This window comes from Cajanus cajan, chromosome 6, assembly GCF_000230855.2.
Source record: "Cajanus cajan strain Asha chromosome 6, NIPB_CcT2T_4, whole genome shotgun sequence".
In the NCBI taxonomy this organism is placed as follows: Eukaryota; Viridiplantae; Streptophyta; class Magnoliopsida; order Fabales; family Fabaceae; genus Cajanus; species Cajanus cajan.
The window spans coordinates 40,034,266-40,062,194 of record NC_138522.1 but is presented as its reverse complement, the minus strand read 5'-3'; the positions used below and the strand labels follow the sequence as shown (position 1 = coordinate 40,062,194).

At 38.4% G+C, this 27,929-nt stretch overlaps 2 protein-coding genes across 2 annotated transcripts; both read left to right on the top strand.

The window, feature by feature from the left end:
• The first annotated feature begins 297 nt into the window (after positions 1-297).
• On the top strand, positions 298-8,727 carry LOC109809638 (uncharacterized). The gene is given in 17 exon segments (XM_020373003.3): positions 298-707; positions 906-1,037; positions 1,270-1,437; positions 1,577-1,867; positions 2,036-2,130; positions 2,667-2,751; positions 2,842-3,069; positions 3,729-3,788; positions 4,305-4,384; positions 4,966-5,285; positions 5,377-5,468; positions 5,562-5,691; positions 6,505-7,637; positions 7,727-7,993; positions 7,995-8,026; positions 8,156-8,320; positions 8,402-8,727. Coding segments are annotated over 17 exon segments (3,615 nt in total). The 5' UTR covers positions 298-485; the 3' UTR covers positions 8,517-8,727.
• A 17,236-nt stretch (positions 8,728-25,963) lies between these two features.
• Positions 25,964-27,787, top strand: LOC109807652 (uncharacterized). Its single transcript, XM_020370227.3, has 3 exons — positions 25,964-26,687; positions 27,129-27,250; positions 27,388-27,787. The coding sequence occupies exons 1-3, from the start codon at positions 26,307-26,309 to the stop codon at positions 27,542-27,544; spliced, it is 660 nt and encodes a 219-aa protein (XP_020225816.1). The 5' UTR covers positions 25,964-26,306; the 3' UTR covers positions 27,545-27,787.
• The last annotated feature ends 142 nt before the right edge of the window (positions 27,788-27,929 follow it).

The window sequence follows — 27,929 nt, the reverse complement described above, 5'->3', positions numbered from 1 at the left end:
ATTTTTAGATAATTTTTAATTTTATTTTTATATCCGTGGGTTAAAATATAGGATTTAAGATACATAGTTTTAGGATTTTAAGATTTAGATAATAGATTATATTTTAAATTTATGATAAATAATTTATATCATAATAAAAAATAATTTGCATTTATTAATAATTTATTTTAAATTATTAAAATTTAATTTATAAATAATTATGATAAATAATAAAAAAATCTTAAAAAATAAAAACTCGAGATACAAAAGGGGTGTTTGTATTTTTATATATTGGAAAACACACTAGTGAAAACTGAAAAAGATAATATACTGCAATAACTCCCTCCAAATTCGGAAAGATCGAAACCGTTTCCCTCCAATTTTCGTCACCCTAATTTCAACTCTTAATTACACTCCTTCACTTCTCCTTTTCTCTCCTTTCACCCCAAAATTCCCAAACCTATCTCACACATCTCAACTATTCAATTCAATTCAATTCTACCGAGATGGACTGCACCGTCACGGAGCCCACTCCCTCCTGCAATGGCGCCGCACCGCCGCGCCGCAGCTCCCGCCGGAGGTTGGTCCAATCGACGCTCTTCCCTCACAACCCACCGGAACCTCCTGAAAAGAACGACAAACACGACGAGGATTACGCGGTTGCTGAGAATCCCAAGAAGAGGAAAAAGCCTAAGGCTAAAACCACTCCTCGCAAAAAAGCTTCCAAGGTAGTTAGGTCTTCTCTTTTCCTTCATTTAAAACTTCAATTTTGATTTATTATTTAAGAACCTTAATTATAATAGCCGACGTGGTTTTTCTCTCATGGTGTAATTCGAGTGTTGCTGGATGCTTTGACGTGCACAGCGTATGAGAAAGTTTAGGGCTTTAAATTCTAATCGTATTTTGTTATTTTCCTGTACAAGCAGAATGCCGTTCCGAAGAAAAATGTGGCGGCTAATGGGGTCACGGGATCAACTTCGCAGCAGGTGTTGACTGATTCGGATAAGGTTAATGTACCTGTGTTTGATTTGTGGTTGGAAGCGAAATTGTCGGCTGAGGTTAGTGTGTTTTGATTTGCATTGTTTTGAATTAGCTTAATGTTTCATTATTCTGGGCTTTGAATTGGGTGAATAAGAACAATTGGGTAAGGCTATTTGTTTGTGTTGAGACATTGACCTGAAACCTTCTTTGTGTTGTGGCTTTAGCTTTTCAGTTTCATACTATCAATGCTACTTAACTACGACATGGCTATCTTTGACAATTGTATTTTGGTAACATGTTTTAAACCAGGAAGATTCAAGGATATTTGCAGGACGGCAGATACATCCATATTTTTCATTGTGGAAGGCGGGGAAGAAAGTTCAGGATGTGGCTGTATCGGGAAGTAATTTATTGACAGCAAAGATTGAGGATGAATCGATTGCATGCGGCCCTATTCATGTATTTGAAAATATTCAGGTATGTTATTTGTGCCTGGGATTTTCTATTGCTTTAATGTGATGTGATAAAAGGGGGCAATATATATTTCCTTGGTGTTTGGGTTTTGAATTCTGTATTATCATATTTTTTGAGTTAGGTTTAAAATTTGTTCATGCAGAATGATACCTCCTCATCCCTTGACTGGAGAAACTGGACGTTTCTGGAGAATACTACCTCTATGGATTATGATCCAGAAAGTTTAGATTTATCTGTTTTGGAGGGTTCTTTCGAATCCTTAAACTTTGATAAGCTTCATAGTTCTTTGGTTCCATCTATCACTTCAATTTCTCAGAATGCCTTATCTTCAAATAGACTTAGTATACATCCAGAAAATCTGGAAGAAGTATCACCATCAAGTTCAGCTTCTCTAGCTGACCAAACATGTCCTCCGTGTAAAGATGCCAAACTGGTATATCATTTCTTGTTTATTTTTAATGAATGGCATCTATAGTTTTGTCTCTAGTTACCTGGCCTCTATGCATAGCTGTGGCATGTAGGTAATCCACGAAAGCTAGTTTAGAGGGTGAGATATACTGTCTCAATTATTTGTTAACTGCTGGCCAAAAATTGTTTTCAGTACATGGGGGAGGATGAATCTGTTACTCCAACTGAACAAGCTGGCATTTTTGGAAAGTCAGATACTGAACCACTGAGTAGATTTCTTCAAGAAAGGTAACAAATGCATGACTCATGCCACACCAATATCTTCGTGGCACTAACATTAGTAATTGACAACGGCTCATTTATACAGACATAGTGAAACCATTAAATTTTATTTAAATGACCAAGATTAAAATATAAATGCGCATAACTTTTTTGGTCATGTGATTACTAAGTCATTTTAAATCTTGATCATTCATGCATTGTTGTATGATCAAGAATTGTAATTTTGATGCAGTTAAAATAAAAATTGTCCTCATTATATGAGCCCCTATCTCTCTCCCTCTCTCTCTGTATATATGTTAATTTATGCATTTGCAAATTCTAAGAAATTCTTCTTTCCAAACTTTATCTTCAGCAATATAAAAGGCTGGTGTACTTGGGTTCACCTAGTAGTTAAGCAGTATCAATCATAAAAGAGAAAATAATTGTACTCTGTTTATTATTTTTTTAAATTAGTGTGATTTCATTTTCAGTTCAATGAGCTTAAGCAGAGAAAGTTTATTTCATGATAGTGAGTTTTACCTTGTATTATATCTTCATTGCAGTATGAGATCATACTACCGTAGTTGTGTAGATAAAGCGGAGGACAGCTTGTGGACATACAAATACAAGCCAACAAAGGCTGTTGAGGTCATTTTTTTTTTAAATCAAGGTTGTGTTTTTCTTCAGTTTTCTATGATCCTAAATTCTGCATTTATTGTTTTTTTTTTTTTTTTGTAGGTATGTGGTAATGATGAATCTGTGAACTTCTTGCGTGACTGGCTACATCTTTGGTATGAGAGATGTTATAAAAGCAGGAAGGATACCTCTGAGATGGATAAAAGTGACATGCAAGATGCCGATGATGACGATGAGGATTATAAATGTTCCAATAGTGACTATGATTCAGAAGATATAAATGAGGAGGATTCCCTGCAGAATGTTCTTTTAATTACCGGACCGATTGGGGTTTGTGGAAATCTACTTCAAAACTGTTGCATACACTTATCATTTATAAATGTATTGAAGGCGACTATTATTCAGTAATATATTGGTCAGTTTCTGAAAGTAACATTAAAATATATGGGTAGAGTAGTTTTAGGATAAGTATTCAGACTTGAGAACTTTTCACATAGAGCCTTCCATGAAATCAAGATAAAAGCTAATGCCATATTGAAAACAACATAGAACCATGGGGAAGTAGAATGTAAAAGATCAAGCAAAAAATTGAAAAATAATAAAAACATGGGTTCATAAATCCTCAGCTATTTGATTATAAAGAAATATAATTTGATGACTGCAAATCATATTAATGACGATCATCTTTCCAAGGTTAATTTCGCAATAGTCATTGCTATTTTATTTTTTAGTCATCGTGTTTTGAAACATGGACTTTATTTTACTTTTCCAGCAATTAGTTTCCTTTGTTCATCCATGTTCTGTGCATATGATTATAATAGTTAGGAATGTTGGTCTTTTATTTTTCTTGCCTTCTAAATGTTTCATTCCTTGGATAACTTTAAAATGGCTGTAAAGAATTGTTGTGCTATTTACCTGTAATCAATATATTTTCCAGCACAAACACTTCCTGTTCATATTGGTAACTGATACATAATTTTAATTTGCAGAGTGGCAAGTCTGCTGCAGTCTATGCTTGTGCCCAAGAGCAAGGGTTTGACATTTTAGAGGTATCTTAGTTTATTAATATATTTTGAAATTTATGCTTTTAAACAGATACACTTTTGTAATGATAATTTTCATTGATCCCATGATCCTGTAAGTAGCTACCTTAATTTTTATAAGCATCACTGAAAAGATAAAGTTCATAGATTATTCAGCCAGATTGGGATTTAGCCTGATGAGTTTGCTGTCTTCTCTGAACTTTGAATTTAAGCTTGGTCTTTTTCATGTCCAATGCGAAGAATGATAGTCTGAAAGACTTATTTTTGTAGTTAAAAACATTGAGAATGTATAGTGGAAACTATTACTTGTATTGCTCAGTTGCTAGTCTAGGTGTCAATATGAAAATTTTGAGAAACAGATGTGCGCAATATCTCCTCCCCCCACCAAAAAAAAAACACGTATCAACATCTTTTTTAGAAAATCTAGTTAAATGATTTATTTTCCTTGTTTTCATATATCTGTCTTTTCAACCATGAACATAGTCAAGCTTAATTTATTTATGGTTCATGTTGTCTCAACAGCTCAGTGCATCAGATTGTAGAAATGGGACTGTTGTCAAGCAGTATTTTGGAGATTCTCTTGGTTCACTTAGGTTCAAAAGGTTTGCTAACTTGTTTTGTCAATGCTTGCTGATAACATCCAATCTTCTGGAGAGAATTATTTAAATAAACTATAATTGTCTTACATATGCTTTTTCTTTCCTACAATATTTTGTTGGCTTAGTTGAGTGCTCCGTCCAAGGAGCATGTAATATTTCACAGAATAGTTTATTGAACTTGGGAATGTGGATGTCATTATTCAACTGTTATATGATAAACAATACTGCATGCCAGATTAAAAAAATGCAATTTGTTTTGTGAAATTTAAAGAATTGTGTAGAATTGTTAAACCAGTATGAAGTAAGCATGTAGTAGTCGTGTTGGTGTCCCTAGGTGTCTTGGGTTATCAGCTTTTGATATGGGACTATGACTTGTTTTTCCCTTTAATCCTCAGTGAATCTGATACATAGAAAAATCTAAAGAGTAGGTCTAATTACAATAAGAGTACGGCACTTATAATTAAACTGCATAGTAACATGACGTGCCTTGATTCAATTGTATTATAGTAGAACCAAGTTACTCATTATGAGAAGCTTCTGTCCTGTTCTGTGACAACATATTATTTGATGTGTATATATTTCAGGTTATCAGAAAACCCTGCTAGTTCACAGAAGATATCTACAAAATTGCCCCCAGCTCCGGCTCTGCTCAATGGTAAAGCTGCTGATGAAGTGAATGATGGTGTGGATGAACTGATAGTCGTATCTGATGATGAGGATCATAGCCCCAGTGGATCATCATCGAAGTTACTTGGCAAAAATAAGGTACTTTCATGTAATAAAGTCCAAACTATAATTCTAGTGGAGGATGTGGACATCCTTTTTCCTGAAGATCGTGGATGTATTGCTGCCATACAACATATTGCTCAGACTGCAAGGGGGCCAATTATACTGACCAGTAATAGTAAGATAACTAGTTATAATATTTGCATTTTTGCTTAACTTATAAGATTTTCTTAGATATTCATATTTATAGAGACATTGCTGTAAATTAGGTGATAATCCTGGCCTTCCGGATAATTTTGATATGCTCCGTGTTTCATTCGTGTTGCCATCACCAAAGGAGTTGCTTTGCCATTTGTACACTGTATGTTTTTGAGAATTTCCCTCCCCTCTGCACTCCAAAGCAGTAAAAGAAAATTGCCCAAATTTATATTAATCTTGTACAAATGACCTGCAGATTTGTCTCACCGAAGGAGTCAACATCCATCCTCTTTTACTGGAGAAGTTTATACATTCTTGTGATGGAGATATCCGAAAATCCATAATGCATCTTCAGTTCTGGTTTCAAAGGAGAAGATTTCTAAAAGGTGTACCTCACAGCATTTAGTTCATTTTTATGTTTCTAGACTATATTGTGTCGGCAGTAAGTTGAAGCATGGACACACCAAAGCAAGTATTTTGTTGTATGCATTTGTTGACTATGAAATAATATTTAAAAGGTGAGAGTAACTGCATTAAAGAGTAAAATGAACTACGAAGAGCAGTGAAATTAATAGAGCCATTATTTATTTATTTCCAAAACAGATTGCTTTTGTTTGTATATGGACCCTCCTAGGCTCAATGCTGATCGGCAATAGTTTTGATTGGTCATTGCCATTTTGCTTGAAGCCTCATTTTTCTTATGCTTTAGTTGAAACTAGCTTAAGTTCTATACCAGAACAATATGATTATTGATGTATTCAGTATTCCCCCTTTATTTACCTCATTTTTTGTCTTGACCTTTTACTGTTTGTTGGCTGGGAAGGTTGCTTTTTAGCTTTTACATGATTATAAGAAGCGTCAAATTGATTTTTAGAAGTGTAAATTTTTTAAGAAATAGTTTGTTGTTTGCAGTTATAGTATTTTAGTGTAATGTGTTTTACTAGTATTGTTTACTCCAATAAAAAATCATGCACGTGAATATTAGTTTTCTCATTCTTTTTCAATACCCCATTTTGGTAGGTTTTTCCCCCTTTGATGCTTTCAGAAGTTAGCAACTCTAAAAGCTGTTTTTTTTCTTCTTTTGGTTATGATATTTGTGCTTAGGAATTAATGTTGGAGTATAATATCATTTACAATTCCTGTTTATCTTGTCTTGTAATGGCTTGCAAAACCTGATGATTTCCCCCTTTACTGTACAGATGAAAAGGCACAAATAGGTTATGGCTCACTTCCATTTGATATTAAGCTTGGCCATCAGATACTACCAAAGATAATGCCCTGGGATTTCCCCTCAGAGTTATCCGAACTAATTGACAACGAAATCTCCAAATCAGCAAATATAATGGAAGAAAGCTCTAGAGGATTAGTTACGGAAGAACTTCTTCACAGGCGAAATGATTTAAATGTGCAGTATATGGAAACTGATTATATTGAGGCCAAGAAGGTGGAGATGATTAATAGAAATGAATCTTTGACAGACTACAGTGAGCTTGAAATTCAATATAATGCTATTCCTGAGTTTTCCAATTCTTCTGGTTCCCCACTTGCATCCTCTCGGCAAAATGGCCGAAGGAAATTTGTAGTTATGCCCTCTGATTCTGAGGATGAGGATTCAAATAGTGGATATCCTGTAGACGCACATGATGAAGCTAATAAGAGACAATCAATGAAAAATAATAATGGATGTCTCAATGAATCAAATGGAAACTACCCCAGCACATCAGTTCGCAAACTTGTTTGTTCTGAATTAGAGCATTTAGAGGAGGAACATTTAAAATATTCAGAAACAGCTGACGATACATGCTTAGATAAAACATTTAAATCATTAGATATATCTTGTGTGCCAGAATCAACGTTTGTTCCTGAGACAGCAATTGAAAATGAAGCAGAGACAATGTCTGGAGCAGTGTCTTCTGGTCCTCTTGTTGGTCCTTGGGAAGTTTCCGTGAATAATGAGTTGAAACCATCGTCGTTCAGCACCCGTAGGCGCTTGACAAAATTGTCAAAGAATCCAGATTTGTTGGTGGATGCTGAAACTTCTGATTATTCTCCTAATGGGATTTTGCATGATGTTCAGAATGAGCATATGGAAACAATTGTTAATGTGATGGATGAGTGCAGTCGTATGGATTTCAAACTAAAGCCATCGTTTTTGCAGTCCAATCCATTAACAGATACAGAAATGATACAAAAGTTATGGAGAGATCTTCGCAATCGTAAAATGGATTCAATACAGCATGCTACCTCAGAACAGCTAGGTGCTTTTCAAGTCGTTAAACTTGCTAGTGGACTGAGCAATCTAATTTCAGAAGCTGATTTATTTCATAATTGTGTAAGTTCCTTTTATAACTGAGATGATTAGTGAAGTTTTTCTAACTTTGTATATGTGACACTCAATAATGACAATATTTGCATGTGCAGGATATTATGGAATCTTCAACGTTCCCTTCTGGTGAAGCCACATGTAGTTGGTATCATGATCAACTAATGGTGTCCACTGTTGCTGAACATGGGTTTTGCTTTTACGCTAATCGTATAGCAGATGAAGGATCGAAATTGGGTTGTGCAAATTGTGTTGATATTACTTCTGAGATGTTGTCTTCCACCACTGATATCATGGCATTGGGGAAATTATCCGGACAGGATCTCAGGAAAAGCAAAGTTATCTATACTGGAAAGGAATTAGAGTGTAAAAAAACCAATAAATGATATGCAGAAGAGGTATTTAGTCTTGCCTTTCATCTCTTTTTAATACACAATCGTTCTCCTGACAATTTTTCTGGTAATTTTTTAAAAACATTTTTGGGCTTGTCTTAATGTCAAACCTGATTATGGGAGTTTATAATACAGTGAAACCAAAACATCTCTGTCCGGTGTCATTCAATCCATTGTTCCTGCAAAACTATCCTTGGCATTAAAAGGTGATGTATTCAATGAATATCTATCTTCATTACGCCATATTTCAAGGTCAGAAGCTGTCCGAATTTCACAAGAAGTTGAAAAGAGAAGAGGAAGGTACATGTTGAGCAATCGAATTTTAAGCCTCTTGATTCGTTTTAAGTTAACCAGGTATCTTATAAGTACGTCTCAATGCAGGGTACGAGGTGTTCACCATTACTTGAGCAGATGTACCACGTTGTCTCCTGAAGATATATCTTTGGTGTGTGAGGGTGACCTGTACAAAAAGATTTCTTCACAACATACAACATAGAAGGCAAATTATAACTTTTGTATAGGTTTAATAAGACATACATATAAGCAGCTAGAAGAACTCGTTGAATATTGACATAGGATAGGTCCTTGTAGTTTGTTTTTACCTATGATTATTGTCGCTGGCTATGATTGTAAATTGAACTAGAGCAGAAGAGGTAGGAGTTTACCCAATTATGAAAACGTTTTTTCATCTTTTTTCAAAGCATAAATGAGGTTGTCTTTATGATAATGAAAATGGGTAAGACCTGGTGTTTAGTACCAAAGATTGGTGCGAAAAGCATTTTCTAAGAATTATAAATCTCATTTGTGTAAAAAAAATAAATAAATAAAAGAAATATAATTCTCAAGAAAAAAAATTTCTTCTAAACATTACCTAAAATCTAAATATTGAATTTTAATCTATTTTAAAGAACATTTATACTAAAAAAATGTTTTAAAAATATTCAAAAAATACATATTGCATTATTTAAAATAGACTCAGAATTTCAGCATATAATATCTTACTGTTTAATTCTTTTTTGTTAACACTTGGTAAAAGAAAGGATATTACTAATATCTTTTATACATGATAGATACAAGTATTATATATTTTTTTCTCTGCATACAAACTTTAATTGAAATTAGTTACTATTTTTAACGGTAAATATTTTATATTAATATTATAATCATGGCTATTAAAAAAAGTATTTTAGCATATATTTTAGTTAAAAGATTTTTTTAAAATCTGGAAATATAGTGTTATATATTAAATTGAATGGGCTAAATATATTTTAATATAAAAAGTGGATTGACATTCTAATGTTTGCATAAAGAAGAGTGTAATTTATTATGTATTTTGTATTGTAATACTTGCAATTGAGAGGGAAATGTAATTTACTTTAATGATATTTAATTAAATAGAATATACTTTAAATTTTAATATAAGAGATGATAATGTAATATTTGTTCTTAATAATAAAGAGTGTAATTTACACTTCAAAATATAGTAATATAAGATATTTTTTTTAAACTTTATTATTTAAAGTTTTTAAATATTTTTATGTATGATACGATAATTTTTATTTTAAGAATTATTATTTTTAAATACCAACGATTAATGTTTGGAGAGTGGAGGCAATGCAAGACAAAATATGTATATTATAGTATTTATACTACAAGTAAATTTTGCAAGTAATTATCTGTCCCTACTTTTGTGCATGAAATTGTTGGTTTTTTTATTTATTTATTTTTTTATATTAAGTTCTTTTTTCCAATAAAAGGGCCAGAGTTCCAAATGCCTGCCCAATGGGCTATGTAATTAACCTTTTTTTTGTCAAGCCTTTTGTTAAATACATTTTTATATTAATATATTTCTCTCAATTTTTTCTTCCAAATATCCTTCAATTTTACTCTTTTGAAAAGTAAATTTTAGAAGTATAATTTTACTCTTTCGGAAAGTGCATTTCAAAAATATATTTTTATTTTTTCAAAAAATACTTTCCATAATAGTAGAAATGTTGCTCTAAAAAATATTTTCTGCAAGTATATTTTAAGAATTACAAAATACAATTTTTGTGATTACTTTATGATAATAATTAAAAGAGACTTATTATTTTTAATCAACATGTTATACTTTTTTGAAATAACGCTTTCAAAAAAAAATAAAATCTACAACCTCGTGTTTAATATATACAATATCGAAAATTGAGTGAAAAATTAAGATTTTAAAAAATAATAAAGTTAGGGATGAGAAATAAAATGTTAAAGTCTTGCTGAGTATTGATGCAGCAATATGATTATGTTATTATTTAATATTTATCTTCCATTGCTTTTGGCATACCAAAAAATGAAACAAACCTGCCACTTCCTCAGGCTTGACCTTGGTCTCACTTTCGTGGCATAGACAGCCATAATTGCCATGGCTGCATAATCCATTATTACTTTACTTTTTGTTTTTCTTTTCCTTTTCCTTTTCCTTATAGCTTCAGCAATGAAAGTTGCTTATAAGCAATTTTTTGTGCTACATCACTGCCACATCAGCTCTGGTCTACTTTATGGGTTGCTTAAATTTTAGCAGAATTGCTTGTAAAAATAATTTTGCTAAAATTTAAGCAATTCATAAAGTGGACCAGAACTGATTTAACAATAAGGGAATTGCTTATAAACAATCCTTATTAGAGATGCTCTTAGCTCGAGCCACTGCTGCATCCACCAATAATACCATCATGTGGGGACACATTATCACCCGATCTGTATATTCGGACTTATAAAGAAAAGTAAAAGAATTTGGGAGTGTCTATACAAAAAATACAACTCAATTGGTATATTGGCAATGTATACTTTGCTTGGAGAGTTCCATAGTGGTGGTTATATGTGGCTCAAAATGTTTTGGATTTAACTCCTTGGATTTTAAGTGTTAAACTCACTCACACTCAATCCACCTATTATAATATAACCCTTCTTTTGCAACTTACTTGTTTTGTAAATTGTAAAATGGGTTTGAGATTTTTTTCTTCTTCAAAGGGCACTTGTATCTTTTACCGAAAATAATTTCATTGAAGTCGGGTGAAATTATTATGAAACACCAAATACTCATTTCGAATATTGTATGTATGTACATACTCATAATTTAAATTCAAGACTATTGATGAAGTAAAAATAATTTTATTTGTTGATATGCATACTCGATAATTATATATTGTGTTGACTTTTGTTTATATTTTTATATTTATTGTCACTCATCGGAGTTTATTGGTTGTTGTTGATTTATTAGTATGAATATTAGTATTTCTCGATTTAGCCTAAAATAATTGGTGAATATGATAGATGTTTTTAAATATTTGATAAATTATTTAATTATTATAATAATTATAATTAAAAAAATTTATATTTTATTTTATGAGTAATGTTTTTATATTTATATATTAGTTATCCTAAAATTGAAACCTACTTAGTCGCTCAAAATGTTAAATATCTTTTAAACTTGTTAGATTTCTTGAAAGATCAAATACTCATTAAAATTTATAATGCTAAACCATTTATAATGCTAAACATTCTTCAAATTTGTCCCATTAAAAAGGTCAAAAAAGACCTTTAAACCTCTTTGACAACCCAAAATGTCAAATATCTTTCAAACTTATTTGGACCTTCAAAAGGCTAAGTATTTATTCAAGTTCATTCCTCCATTTACAATGATTAACACCATTTAAATCTATTCAATTTCTTAAAATGTTAAATATAGTCTCTTAAGCCCATTCAATCATCCAAAATGTCAAATAATCTTTAGTACCATCTTGACCTTCCATAGACCAAGACAGCAAATAACATACTTAGTAATCATATAAAGATTACTCAACTACAATAAATCATTTTTAATCCCTATTAATACTGGATTACCTAATTGATAACGACATGCAAGATCCAAAAATTCAAATTCAATAAAATTAGTATAACAAATCAAATATTAGGTACTCGTTTACTCATTTAATACATATTTATTACTTTACACTGAGCTATTATTTAAGTATCAGTATCTCTATGAATACTCACCCTTAGAGGCTCCAAATTACTTAGTACCGAAGAAGACATGAAAAATTGTTGAGTGTACATCTTTTATAGCTTCTTTCTTTCCTTCATTTTTTTATTATAAATTACAGTGGATTAGTCCATCTTAGCTTACAATCTACTTAGAGCTAATATTTTTAACTCTCTCAAAATAAATCCCATCGAATTCAACTTATTTCTTTTTAAGTACATTGAAAGCGAGTAAAATTGGGTTGGAATAACTGATTTTACATAGTGTAAACACTCCAATAATTAAGGCACTAACAATCTACTTAGAGCTAATATTTTTAACTCTCTCTGTCTCTCAGTCTCTTATGCTTTGATTAACTGAATGAACACATTTTTACCAAAAATTTTCCTTCGAGGAAAATGGTACGCCCTTGTAAAATATCCTTCACAGCCAAAAAGTGAAGAGCAAGAAGGTTATTTTATTGTTATTATTTTGTGTGTAAAAAGGCCAAATCGAATTATCTTAATTTTTCATATTTTTCTCCCTTTTCTAGGGACATTTATATTATTTTATATACATACATGTTTTTTCTTTTTTCTTCCACTTTCTATACAATTAAATACGAGGAAAGAAACATTTTAATTTCCTTTTTTTTTCTTCAATTTTTTCTTCTACCAAACAGTTTAAAAAAACATTTTACTTTTTATTATTTTTATTTCTTTTTTCCCTGTATCAAACATACTCTAAAAGTTTAATTATCATTTTGGTCTTATAATTTCATAAACTGTACCTTTTAATTTTTATAGTTTAACATTTTATTTCAATCCCTATACATATCATTTTTGTAAATTTTTAGTCCCAAACATACATTTTTATAGGAATTAATAGAAAAAATTTACACAACTATAAGAATTAAAAGAAAAGGTTTATGTAAGTATTGAGACAAAAGAATGGTATATATAAAAACTATAATAAAAAAAAGTTTAATCATATAAACTAAAAAAATAAAATTTACGAAACTATTAAAAAAAATTAAACATACCCTAAATATTTACAGGTTTTGGACAATATATGGAAATCTGTTTAGAGGGCATTCCGCTATTGTGACTGGTTCTTACTATGACATGTGTACCGGAGAGACCGTATCGGTCACGTGGGCCAACACGTGCCATTTCGTCAGACACTCATGCATAGTAAGCCACGTACAAGCATCACCATCAACGTCGGCTCGGCATGAGGTCGAGAACCGACATCAGTCTGGTTAACGCCAATATGGACCATCATCACTCATCGAGTCGGCTCGGTCAAGTACCGTTCCGACATAGATCGTACCGGAAAGTATACAAGCTGCCGTATACGGACTAGACGGCTCGGTCATTTGCCGTTCCGACTAGTATTGAGTAGTCGGCTCGGCCTCTTGCCGAAGAGTTAAACAAGTCATAACGGTAATTACAATTAAGAAAGGTAAGTACATGATTAAAGCCTAACAACCAATTAGTACCGTATTACCTAATTTGGTAAATATCTGAGAGGGCCCATCACGCTCAGGCCCATGTCAGATGCTATAAATAGGTCACACACAACAAGGTATGTCACTGTTCATTCATTACCCTAGAAAATCGTGCCCACACTGACTTAAGTATCGGAGTATCTTTTGCAGGTACCTCCCCCTCCGAAGAATCCACCTAAAGCTCTCGTTCGGTCCTCATATTCCCCTGAAGATTACGAGTGTACCCTCAGGCAGGTACATTTTGGCGCCCACCGTGGGGCCGAACCGATAGCTCTCGAGAAAGACGTATCCAACACTGTTTCGACGTCATGGTGAAGACAAGGAAGACTAACGCTGAACACCAGTCCGAGGAGGAGCATCAGTCCGGGGCCGAAACGGTAGAGGAGACAAACTTGACCGATGTGGTACGACAAATGAAAGAGGAAATGATTGCCATGAAACAGCAGCGAGAAAGAGATGCCGCCGAAATGGCTGCATTGAGAGAAGAGAATGCTGCCCTGAAAAACCAATACCGAGATCCCACATGGAAACCATCCGAGACGACCCATACTCAGGGGTCGTTTCATTCACACGGACACCACACCCCTGCCAACCACACCTCTAGTGCCACCCCAGCCGCTCATGCTTCAGCTAGTAGGCCGATACTGCCGATGCCGGCCGGAGCACATCGGCATCCCTTTACATCAAATATCATGCAGACCGCGCTTCTTGATCATTGGAAGTCGTTGCCTCTCGACAAGTACGATGGGACCACTGATCCCGATGAACACGTAGATGTGTTCTTGACTCAAGTCGCTTTAAGCACAACCGATGATGCCGCCCTTTGTCGAATTTTCCCAACATCGCTAAAAGGACGAGCTCTGAGTTGGTTCACTCGGCTTCCGGCCAACTCAATTGATTCGTTTAGTACATTGGCCTCCCAATTCACAATTCAGTTTGCTACCAGTAGGCCTCACCAACTGACCTCGTTGGCTCTGGTAGGCATTCGTCAGGAGAAAAAGGAATCCCTTCGGACATTCATGAGCCGATTCAACAAGGCGGCATTGGAAATCCGAGACCTAAACCCGGCCGTCGCCCTGCATCATCTGACTACCGCCTTGAAGCCAGGTCCCTTCGCCAACAGTATTTGCAAGAAGCCACCATCCGACATGGATGACCTTCGGCGACGAGCCGATAAGTATATGCAAATGGAGGAGCTAGCTGAGTTCCGCAACCAAGCTAGAGCAGAAGTCGCGGCAAAGCCTGAAAGGCCAGTCGAGAATAATTTCCGAGGTCGCCCGAAAGAATTGGTACCTCGGGAGAGACCCCCTCGTGGCCCAAGGTATTCCCAGTACACACCACTTAACACTAACAGAGCAGCCATACTCGAGCAAGCGCTGGCCTCGGACGTGTTGGCCGTTCCAAAACGAGCTTCTACCCCCCCCAGGGCCGACACAACAAAATCTTGCCGCTACCACCGCAATCGGGGGCATTCAACAGAAGAATGCGCGGCTTTAAAAGACAAGATCGAAGACCTAATCAAACAAGGCCAGCTACAGGGTTTCATCGACCGACCGCACACAACTCGGCACGCCGACCGGTCAAGACGGCACGACCCTGAGCAAAGGAGAATGGAACCACGTCAGTATAGAGAACGGAGCCGGTCCAGAGAAAGACGAGATGTCGAACCCTCGTCACAGCCTCGGCGAGTCATCAATACCATAGCAGGTGGATTTGCTGGTGGTGGCTCATCTTCCTCATCGCAACGGAGGCATCTACGGGCCGTTCGGCATGTTCACGCCGTTGAAACAGTCCGTCGGCAATTACCTACTATCACCTTTACCGAAGCCGATTTCAAAGGCATTGATCCGGAGCAAGATGACCCAATGGTAATCAGTGTAGAAATCCATAACTGCATTGTGCGTAAAACGTTGGTAGATCAGGGAAGCTCGGCAGATATCTTGTACTGGAACACGTTCAAATAGTTGGGTATTCCAGAATCCGAATTGGTCCCCTACAACGAGCCACTGGTGGGGTTCTCTGGTGAGCGAGTGAAGACAAAGGGGTATATCAAGCTGTCCACACGGTTCGGATTTGATGAAGCTGATCACCGCGATATCCCAGTCAAGTACGTAGTGGTGCACGCCAACACATCTTATAATATTCTGCTAGGACGACCGTCCTTGAATCGGCTCGGAGCCATTGTCTCCACTCCTCATCTGGCCATGAAGTTCCCGGCTGAGTCCGGACGAATCGTCACCATACACGCTGACCAGAAAACGGCGCGCGAATGTTATTTTAGTAGCTTAAGGTTGCCGAGAATGGAGGAGCCAACCGAACCGAGAAGGGTGCACTCGGTTTCGCAGCAGTCGGCCATCGACCTCGATCCACGAATCGATCAGGAGGAGAGGGTAGAGCCCATTGAAGACAAACAACCCTTCCAAGTAGGAACGACAAAATCCCAAGTTACTTACTTGGGAACCTATTTAACCGAAGGGGAGCGCCTAGCCATTCAGCGTGTGGTCCTCGAGAATAGAGACTTGTTCGCCTGGCACCCATCTGATATGCCTGGCATTGACCCCAATTTCCTGTGCCACAAGCTCTCCGTTAGCAAAGAGGCTAGGCCGATTGCTCAACGGCGCCGGAAAACGGGGGAAGAAAGAAAAACCGCCATCGAAGCAGAGGTGACCAAGTTGCTAGACGCTCAGTTTATCCGAGAGGTGCACTACACGACTTGGCTGGCTAACGTGGTCATGGTTAGAAAGTCAAATGGGAAATGGCGTATGTGCACCGATTATACCAATTTAAATAAAGCTTGCCCAAAAGACGCCTACCCACTCCCGAACATCGATCGGCTCGTCGATGGGGCATCCGGCCACAAATTCTTGTCTTTTCTGGATGCTTACTCGGGATACAACCAGATCCGGATGCACCCCCAAGACGAAGAAAAAACGGCATTCATCACCGAAACAGCCAATTACTGTTACCGGGTGATGCCGTTCGGATTAAAAAATGCCGGGGCCACATATCAACGTTTGATGAATAAAATCTTCCACAACCAGATCGGCCGAAGCATGGAAGTATATGTTGATGATATGGTGGTAAAATCAAGTGATGTATCGGCACATACGCATGACTTGGCCGAAGTGTTTCACGCGCTTCGCCAACATCAGATGAGACTCAACCCCGACAAGTGCGTATTCGGGGTCTCAGGCGGCAAGTTCTTAGGGTTTATGTTGTCCAGTCGCGGCATTGAAGCAAATCCTGACAAGTGCCAAGCCATTCTAAGCATGAAAAGCCCAAGTACCCTGAAAGAAGTTCAGAAGTTGGCAGGCCGGCTCACTTCGCTCTCCCGCTTTCTTCCTTGCCTAGCTGAGATAGCTAGACCCATCCTCCTCTTGCTCAAGAAGACCGAGCGATTCCAGTGGACCCAGGAGTGTGAAACATCATTCCAACATTTCAAGGAGCGCCTTAGTACACCCCCAGTCCTTTCCAAACCAGTTGCCAACATTGACATGATTATATACTTAGCGGTTTCCGACAGCTCAATTAGCGCTGCGCTAATACAAGAAAACCGAGAAGAGCAACAGCTAGTGTATTTCATCAGTCGGACTTTGCAGGAGGCCGAACGACGATACCAGTTAATTGAAAAGGTAGCCTTAGGACTCATCTACACTGCTCGTCGACTGAGACAATACTTTCATAGCCACAAGATAATTGTTCGGACCGATTGTCCAGTGGCAAAAGTATTAAGAAAACCAGAGATTGCCGGCCGAATGATGGCATGGTCGGTCGAGTTGTCAGAGTTCGATTTGTCCTTTGAGCCGAGAGGTCCAATCAAGTCGCAGCACTTGGCTGATTTTGTTAACGAGCTTACCCCTTCGGGGCGTTTTGAAGACGAATCATGGACCTTGCATGTCGATGGGTCTTCTAACGCCCAAGGCAGCGGAGCAGGAGTGATACTGGCTAGTCCCTCAGGCGTCACAATTGAGCAGTCCCTTCGGTTCGGTTTTCGTGCCTCCAATAACCAAGCGGAATACGAGGCCCTACTAGCTGGGATGCGGTTGGCAACCGAGATGGATGTGAAGCGAGTCATATGCTGGACCGACTCAAAGATAGTGGCCGAGCAGGTCAATGATAATTTCCAAGTTAAAGATGCGAACTTATTACAATACTATCATCTATTCCAAAAATTGAAGGATGAATTCAGTGAGGTTCAGGTTCGCCATGTTTTGCGTAGCAATAATGAACGAGCTGATCAGTTAGCTCGGCTCGCCAGCAGCCGGAAGCCGGGACAGCTGCGCACCACTATTCATCTTGAAGTTCCCTCCCCAAGCGTAACAACCGAGTGCATGGCAATAGATGAATCACCCTCATGGACCACACCCATTCGGAACTATATCACTAACGGCGCAGTACCGGCCGACCCGTTGGAAGCTAAGAAGTTGCGAACACAGGCGGCTCGGTACTCCATGATAGCCGAGGACCTCTACAGACGGGGGTTCTCCACCCCGCTGCTCAAATGCATAGATAGTCACCAAGCAGATTACGTGATGAGGGAAGTCCATGAGGGTATTTGTGGCTCCCATTCCGGAGGACGAACCTTAGCAGCTAAAGTCTTGCGGGCCGGTTATTATTGGCCAACTCTGAAGGGGGACTGCGCCGACTTTGTCAAAAAATGTGTTCAGTGCCAAAAATACGGGAACCTCATCCATGCTTCAGCTGCTGAACTGCATAGCATCAGCTCTCCATGGCCGTTTACTTTATGGGGCATTGATGTACTCGGCCCATTTCCGGTGGCGAAGGGACAAGTTAAGTTTCTCCTCGTAGCTGTCGATTACTTCACAAAGTGGATTGAGGCCGAGCCGCTTGCCTGCATCTCCGCCGCTAATGTCCAGAAATTTGTCTGGAAGAACATAGTTACCCGTTTCGGCATCCCATATGCCATCATCTCGGATAACGGCCTACAATTCACGGACAAAAAGTTCAACTCTTTCCTTGAAAACCTTGGCATCCGGCATAGGTTTACATCAGTTGAACACCCCCAGTCGAACGGCCAGGCCGAAGCGGCCAATAAGGTTATCCTCACCGAATTAAAGAAACGGCTCGGTTCGGCAAAAGGGGCATGGGCCGAAGAGTTGCCAGAGGTCCTTTGGGCGTATCGATGTACACCACAATCAACAACAAAAGAGACACCCTTTCGCCTGACTTACGGCGCAGACGCCATGATCCCGGTTGAAGTCGGAGAGCCATCATTCCGAAGACAGCACTTCCATGAGGAGTCTAACAATGCTTCGCTCCGAGCCGAGCTTGATGTCCTCGATGAAGCACGGGAAAAAGCACAGATTGTGGCCGAGGCATGTAAACAACGCATGACACGCCGTTTCAATTCAAGTGTTAAGCCGAGAACATTTCACGAAGGTAATCTTGTATGGAGAGCAACCGGGTCAGCCAGACGCAACTCTTCAGAAGGGAAGCTATCAGCCAACTGGGACGGCCCTTTCCGGATACGGCATGTCCTCAACAATGGAGCGTACAAGTTAGAAGAGCTGTCCGGCAAGGTCGTTCCTCGGACATGGAATTCTACTCATTTGAAGACATATTACAGTTGAATCAACATCATGTATTTACATTTCAACTATGTATAATGATGCACTCTTTTCCTTGAACCGGTCTTTTCTCCTCTTAAAAAATCGTGAAAAGAGGTTTTGGCCGGCAAGGTTTTTAATGAGGCATCCAATCAATAAAAACACAGTTCAATTATCTTTGACTTACTATACATTTTTAACATTAGTTTTTACAAGTCTTCCCTCCCGAGATGTCTCTCGGCTAAGGATGTGACTTTCAATCCTACAAGTCTTCCCTCCCGAGATGTCTCTCGGCCAAGGATGTGACTTTCAATCCTACAAGTCTTCCCTCCCGAGATGTCTCTCGGCCAAGGATGTGACTTTCAATCCTACAAGTCTTCCCTCCCGAGATGTCTCTCGGCTAAGGATGTGACTTTCAATCCTACAAGTCTTCCCTCCCGAGATGTCTCTCAGCTAAGGATGTGACTTTCAATCCTACAAGTCTTCCCTCCCGAGATGTCTCTCGGCTAAGGATGTGACTTCAATCCTACAAGTCTTCCCTCCCGAGATGTCTCTCGGCCAAGGATGTGACTTTCAATCCTACAAGTCTTCCCTCCCGAGATGTCTCTCGGCCAAGGATGTGACTTTCAATCCTACAAGTCTTCCCTCCCGAGATGTCTCTCGGCCAAGGATGTGACTTAATCCTACGTCTTCCCTCCCGAGATGCCTCTCGGCCAAGGATGCAGCTTTAGTTTTAGATCTTCTAACCCGAGATGACTCTCGGCCAATGAGAAAAACATTGCGAAAGAAATTCAAAGCAGTATACGAAAAGAAAAATCGAATTTATTAAAAGGCACTATCGGCCTAGCAACACAAAAAAACGAGCACTATTGGCCCGGAATTACAACGCAAAAACCTAAGAAACTACCTCCGCCTCGCCGGGAATCGGACCAGCCTCAGGCGCTTCTTCCTCCTGAATTGTAACATCCTCATTTGGCTCGTTCGCCCGAGCCGGAGCTTCCTCGTCGGCTTGTTGATCAGGAGGAATAGAAGTGAGGTCCACCAGCTTCCCTTGAAAGAAATCTTTCGTCATGTCAAGATGGAAGTCTGGCGGAAAGTCGCCGAAATGACAGGCTTGCCGAGCCGCTTGGGCAAAGCCGGCCTGATGCTGACTAAGGACCTTGGCACGCGCTTTCTCCTTATAGGCCTCGAAAGCGGTCTTCTCAGCATCCAACCCCTTCCCTAGTGCAGTAACCTTGTCGGTCTCGGTCTTCAAAGCAAGTTCGAGACGCTGAACCTTCAAGGCCAAGTCGTCGGCAACCCGCCCTCTGCGATCCATTTCAGCCTGGTACTTGCTGTTGGATGTTTGAGCGTCTGTTAAAGCCGCCAGCGTCTCTTGAAGAGACTTCTCCTGCTCAGCAAGCTGCCGGCGCAGCCCATCAGCCTCGCCGTTCGGCTGCATAACTATGCTTTGGGCCATTGCCACGGCCCGCACTTGGAACTCGCAGAAGAAGCTCCATTTTTGAGCCGAGCTCATGCGACTCAGCATCCCTTGGCCGGCTTCAGAAGTTAAGTCTTGACTCAGGAAATCCTGAGCGTTGACGTTCCCGGCCAAAAAACTTGGCGAAGATAGACCTTCTGGAACAGGGGGGCTAGCCACTCGGCGTTGTTTGGCCCGGCGACTTTCTTCCTCGGCCCTTGCGTCCGGCCTTCTTTTTTCAGGTTGGGGCCGAGTGGGTTTCTTTTTCCGAGCCGAAGACCCGACCCCACCAGCTTGAACGGCAGCTTGATTCCCACCCATCGGGGCTGAAGTCTTGTTTCCAGTAGTCGCCGCCAATTGATTCCGGATCAGGTTACGGATGTCTAGATCGTCATCTCCATGGGCAGCCATTATACCTGCACATTATTAGTCAAAATCAATGATAACACACAAATTTAATTAAATAAGAAAAGTACTATACCAATTAGTTCCTCGACTACATCGGCCGATTCAAACAACCGGATCAGAGGACGACATGGTAGAGGCCGAGGTAGTTTGTCTAAAAAACTTAGACTCATTCTCTCCTCCGGGGACATGCGTGATTTGGAAACCGTGTCGTACTTGCGCGGCTTCCGGGTCCAATACAAGGGAAATAGGGGATTCCCTTCGGCATCAAAGAAATACTTTTTTCCTGGTTCTGGCCGAATCACCACCTTCATAAATCCCACTTTAAATTTTTTGTACGAGGTGGTAAAAGGTTGCAGCAAGCAATCATTGTGACGAATCAACGACAGCCACTTAGCCTTTTTCGTCGGCCGAGACGTATAGAAGTGCAGGAATAGATGTGGAGTGGGTTGGAGACCGAGGGCTAGACACAAATGCCTAAACCCTTGCATAGCGGCCCAGGTGTTCGGGTGAAGTTGGCTCGGCGCCACATTAAGAAGTCGAAGTATACTCATGAAGTAATCGTCAAAAGGGAGGGATATCTTCAGATCCCGGAACATATAATCATACACGTAAAAGAATGGGTATTTGGACGATCCTTGATTCAAATAAACGAAGTCTGGATTCGAAGCCCCGTCACCTCGGCACGGTTGGAAAAAGACAGCAGAAGGTTCTTCATCTTCGGGAAAGTTTAAAAACTTTATGGCCGATACGAAGTCCACAAGAGACTTCTTGCTCGTATACCGAGAGTATACACTACCAACTTCACCATGTACCCACGAATACCCGGGAGTCGATATGGGAGGAAAAATTCTTGACGATTCCCCACCCCGACTCGGCTGATCTTCAGAACCCGCAACCGATGCCGAATCATTCCCGCTTTGCGACCGATCGGACCCCGAAGCCGACTCTGCGGAATCGCCCCCATTCGAAGCTGAAGCCGACGCTACCTCCTGGTTCGGCGTCGTCCTTAACCTAGATTCCTCTTCGTCCCCAGAGGAGTCAACATGAACAATGTCCAGGTTAGCCATTACGTACCTGATGATTGAACTTGACCAATTGCTGTTGAGTACTCAAAACGCTCTCAAGTATCTTCGGCTCGGAGCAGCTAGTAAGTTTGCATGTGGAAACCCTTCCTCCTACACATCTATTTATAGGCGTTCTTAATAGGCAACTGAAGAGACACCCCCTCGTGCCTACCGTTGGATCATTTAGATCCAACGGTCTAGGGCGCGCAACTCTTCGCATGCGGTTATATCCCTTCGCTTCCCACCATAACTTCTCGCGTACGCCATCAACTGCCCAACGGTTACAACCCTTCATATCCCACCATAACTTCTCGCGTACGCCATCAACTGCCCAACGGTTACAACCCTTCATATCCCACCATAACTTCTCGCGTACGCCATCAAATGCCCAACGGTTACAACCCTTCATATCCCACCATCAGTTGTAACCCTTAGCTTCTTCTTCAACACACCAACTGAGAAATCCTGTTTTTATTCCATTAACCTTTCGCGTCGCTTCGCTCCTCAAAGGCTGGGGGGCTTGTGTACCGGAGAGACCGTATCGGTCACGTGGGCCAACACGTGCCATTTCGTCAGACACTCATGCATAGTAAGCCACGTACAAGCATCACCATCAACGTCGGCTCGGCATGAGGTCGAGAACCGACATCAGTCTGGTTAACGCCAATATGGACCATCATCACTCATCGAGTCGGCTCGGTCAAGTACCGTTCCGACATAGATCGTACCGGAAAGTATACAAGCTGCCGTATACGGACTAGACGGCTCGGTCATTTGCCGTTCCGACTAGTATTGAGTAGTCGGCTCGGCCTCTTGCCGAAGAGTTAAACAAGTCATAACGGTAATTACAATTAAGAAAGGTAAGTACATGATTAAAGCCTAACAACCAATTAGTACCGTATTACCTAATTTGGTAAATATCTGAGAGGGCCCATCACGCTCAGGCCCATGTCAGATGCTATAAATAGGTCACACACAACAAGGTATGTCACTGTTCATTCATTACCCTAGAAAATCGTGCCCACACTGACTTAAGCATCGGAGTATCTTTTGCAGGTACCTCCCCCTCCGAAGAATCCACCTAAAGCTCTCGTTCGGTCCTCATATTCCCCTGAAGATTACGAGTGTACCCTCAGGCAGGTACAACATGTAATCAATATGTGATTGATCCATACTATGTTGATTCTGTGTAACCATCCTATAATAACACATGGTGAAATAGGGAATGATTCCTAAGATAAGAATGAAACTAGCCCTTTCTGTCTGGTATTATTTTTAAGTCCTCTCTACCCAACTTATAGGTTATCCAATATGAGATATATATGCTTGTCATTGTTCTATGGAGACTTGGTATGAGAAAAACTTTCTAGTTAGTTAGTTTTCATGTGATCTAATTCGAGATGAACATATCGTGAGGAATATTAAAGGGACCAGTTGAGAAAGACGTAGGCACCATCATCAAGGAGATCTCATGTTTTAAATAAATATAGTACGTCGTATTGTATATATGATGAAACAATCTCGATAGATACCATTTTTATTATTGCACTTCACGAGTTGCTAAGACTGAAGCTGAACGCTATTTCGTCTCTACTCTCTTTTTATTGCTCATTTCAATGCTCAGTTGAATGAATGACATGAATAATGTTAAAATATGATGCATACTCATCTTCATTGTATCTAAGTTTATGTTTTAAAACGTTTATATGTCCAACATCATGTTAGCTAGCTTCTAAGTACAATGCGTTAAATAGTAGTAAATATTTCAGGTTTATCCATGGACACTAATAAAAGAAATTACTTTTCGTTTCATTAATTATTTCCTTATTAAAAATTATAGTATTATTAAAATTTTAATATTAAAAACTTTGCTTGAAAGTCCTATTAGTAACTACTAACACGACCCGATAACATTTTTTCTCTAAATTAGGACATAACTATTTTTGCTGTAGAAAAATGAGTAAGAAAAAATGATAGGGAATGTAGAACCGTGGGAGTCACTACTAATTAGTAATTAATTAATTATATAAAAACAATCGATTAAATTTAATATTAAGTTGTTTTTGTTTGTAAACAAGTGTTGATAATCGACTATTAGTTATGTATAATTCATAAATAATTTTTCAAATGTGCACGGGTGAATTTCTAAATAGGTCTACGAAGCAACGAAAAGATGTTTTTATTTCTTTGTTTAATAATCTTCTCATCCATTTTACTGTTCTCTTTTATTTCTTCGACATTTTGATGTACCAAACAGAGGCTAAAAGAAAATTTATCATCATGTATAAATTTTCTTTTATTTCACATCTACCATAATTTTCTACTTATCTTTTTACATGATTTACTATTTCTGTTACTTTCTCTTTTTACCTTTATTTTTTCTTTATCTCTCATATCGTCATCCCAATACATCCAAAATGGATGGATGAATTAGCCTATACTCTGAAAATCGATCGGACGAAAAACTTAAGTATAATTTTATAGATGAGATTGATGTTGTTTTTGATTAGGACAAGAGTTTCACTTGAATAACATATATTAATTAAATTAATTAGGTTTATATTAAATGAAATTATTAAAATAAATTTTTAATTTTTAAGTATAAACAAGAGGCATATAAAATGGGTGTGTGGTAAGTGGTAAGTGGTAAATGAAAAATGTGGGAAAGGGTAGAGTGGTAGTTTTGTTGGAGCGTATGATGTATATTGTATAGTGGAGTACTTGAGTTGTTTCAGCGAGGTATACGGGAGCAATAATTTGCGAGTACGGACTTGCAACGAGCACAGCACTCACCTTCTTCCATTACCAAACAAAATAAAACTCAATTCACGAGACTCCCTATTCCTTTCTGACACTCTTTCCTTTATATGCATAAATAAATAACTCATCATCTTAATATAAACCCTTTCATTATTTTAATCTTTTTCAATTTTGTTATTATTATAGCCTGTCAGGTCCCGATTCTTTACTGCTTTCTGACCTCTGACGAGTGAATGAGAAGTAAACAAACACTATTATTTTATTATAAAATTTGTGCAATGAAATCTTCGATGCACTTGTCATGCCATTTAATTCTGTTTCATTATAGTTATACTTATAGTCTTATACCTTCCAAATCTTCCTAATATCAGTTATAAAGGATGATATATGTGATTGTATTTCACTTCGATAATTCTTATAAGTAGTGATATATTTTTTGTTTTTCTTTTTATTGGGTAGGAGGAGAAATATGATCACATTTTAAAGAAATGTTTACTACTACTATTTTCAATCCTACCAAATTATTACCTCCTTCGTTAAATATTTTTTAATTTATATACATTAACCTTCGAAGATCTAAAGACACGGATAAGAGATACGTAATACAGTAGTCTTTTTGATAAGAGAAAAAGAAATTGATCTAATCTAAATACACACATATTCCCCAGGCAAGCTCTATTCGTGAAACTGCTTTGGTGAAAGTGGTTGCATTTATATCACCTTCTAATAGTAATAATGTAAGAGATCAGAAGAGAGACTATTAATTGTTCATTCAAATAATAAATGTGAATTTGAATTAGTAATATTTTTTCGGATTTAACATAATTGTGATTAAAAGTTGATGATTTTTAAAACCATATCCATTTTACTTATAACGCATCAAACTTGTTTCTAATGAGATTAAATGCAACATGAGTATGATGCAAACATTGCATTTTAAGTCCAAGAATTTGCCTCCAAAATCTCGACTCTATTCATTTATTTACATTAGAGATCTGACCAGTGACTAATGGCATTGAGAGCTGAGGATAAGTCTTTTTGATGGACCACTTTACATCATGTGGCATGAGGTAACCCATCATATGGTTATGGGTAATTTGTTATTTATTATTATTACGTAGACATACTTAACGAGCCAGTTTATGATGACCAAACAAGTATTACTACAATGGTACAAAAGATTCTGGAATAGATGAAGAAGATTTCAGAAAGATCCTATTTTGCATCATGCACTAAACAAACCACAGATTCCCGTGACACTTTAATCTGAACAAAAATAAAAGCCCCCAACTTCGCAATTTGCATTACCCACGTATTCCCCCCTACATCATCCTCTACCTACTGCTCCTCTCTCTCTCTCTCTCTCTCTCTCTAGGAACTAGCAAGTGTGTTTCCCAGCTATAGTAATCTGTCAAACAAAACCTCTGCTACACTCTAGCACCCTATCCCCACTTTATGTGGTAATAATTGTACAATAGTACACTTGTGGTTGGATAAGCAAAGTGGTGAGTTGTTCAAGAGAGATCAATGCTCAGTTCTTCAGCTTCGTTTTTGAGACAGTTAAGTGCAAAGGAGGCTTGGAAATCAACGTCCAACCGGTGGAGTGGGAAAGGGAGTTATATTAGCAGTGACTGGGGAGGGTGTGAGACAAGTTTGAATCAAATGGAAGGGTTTAACATGCATGGTAATGGGGAGAGTGGGATTATGGGGAGGAAGAGGGTGATGGTGGTGGTTGATGGTACTTCACACTCCAAGCATGCAATGATGTGGGCACTCACTCATGTAGCTAATAAGGGTGATTCTTTGACTCTGCTTCTTGTTGTCCCTCCACACAGGGGCTCTGAAACTTCATGCTCCTCTTATCTTGTCAATTATCTTGGGTCCCTTTGCAAAGATTGCAAGCCAGGGGTAAGTTGGTTATGTTTGTGGCAAGGATAATTTGTTTGTTACCCTTTACTTTCATTTACTTAGTTCATGCATAGAGAACCGTAACTATGTTCTTTTCTCCAGTTTCCTTTCTTTGCATCTTGAGAGGTCAAGGATAGTCATTGTGCTTGGTAGATCTTGATTCAAATAGGTCTGAGTTTTCAATGCAGTTCAATAATAGTGGAATAGGAAGACCCTTTCCCTTTTTTCTGTTAACAAGTATTTCTTTTCCAACTTTAATTTTCTTTTGAAGGCAAACGGTTTTGGCTTCTTGCATTAGTCCCTTTTATTTTTACTTTTCAGAGAGATATCATGAGAAACATTCAGATGCTTCAGCTTTTCTTTTCACAGTTCTTCCTCTGTTGTTCCACTTCCCTTCCCTCATTGAAAAAAGAGTTACTGATAAGTTATGGTCTGACATAGGTGGAAGTGGAAGCGCTCGTAATCCAAGGACCAAAACTGGCCACAGTTATGAGCCAAGTAAAGAAGCTGGAGGTCTCTGTCCTGGTACTGGGCCAAAAGAAGCCATCTTCTTTTTTAAGCTGGTGAGAGTCCTGTCATCCACACAAATGCAAGCACCAGCAACCTTTAATATCAAATTTTAAAATTTCTCGCCACTCAGAGTTTGAGGTTTTAAGCATTTCAGTGTTTGCAATTTAATGAGTTTATCATTATTTTTTAGTCTTTGTGGAAGCGGCGGAAGCAGTGATACAGAGGAGTTTGTGGAGCATTGCATCAACAAGGCAGAGTGCTTGACAATTGGAGTGAGGAAGAGAAGCCAGGGCAATGGATACCTTATCAGCACTAGGTGGCAGAAGAACTTCTGGCTTTTAGCTTAGATTGAAAATACAGTTGCTGCTAGTTCAGATCTTAGAAGGGATAAAAGGGGTAAATGGTAAAGTTAACCTTAATATTTGCATCCTCATCTAGAATCATTATCACTCTGTAACTAGTTCTAACTATATGTACCTATGTCAAGAGTGGCATAGTTTAAGACCATGGCATCCGAGTAAAAATAATCAAATTGTGATCGTCATGCTTGTGAACAATAATATTTCTTTTAATAGTAGTTTCTTCCGTTATAGAGAGCTGGTAAAAAAAAGTCATTAAATTTCAGAACCTTTTATCGGTAATTGTATCATACAATAATAATAATATAAAATAAGTAACCTATTCCAATTTAACGTTAAAATCTTTGTAAATTAGATGCAGTTTGTACCAATA

What these genes read in the sequence shown, in the direction of transcription:
- LOC109807652 (XM_020370227.3), top strand. Translation starts at nt 26,307, where the DNA reads ATGCTCAGTTCTTCAGCTTCGTTTTTGAGACAGTTAAGTGCAAAGGAG. An exon ending in GCAAAGATTGCAAGCCAGGG is followed by an intron (nt 26,688 to 27,128) that starts GTAAGTTGGTTA and finishes GGTCTGACATAG; the next exon opens with GTGGAAGTGGAAGCGCTCGT. An exon ending in CCATCTTCTTTTTTAAGCTG is followed by an intron (nt 27,251 to 27,387) that starts GTGAGAGTCCTG and finishes ATTATTTTTTAG; the next exon opens with TCTTTGTGGAAGCGGCGGAA.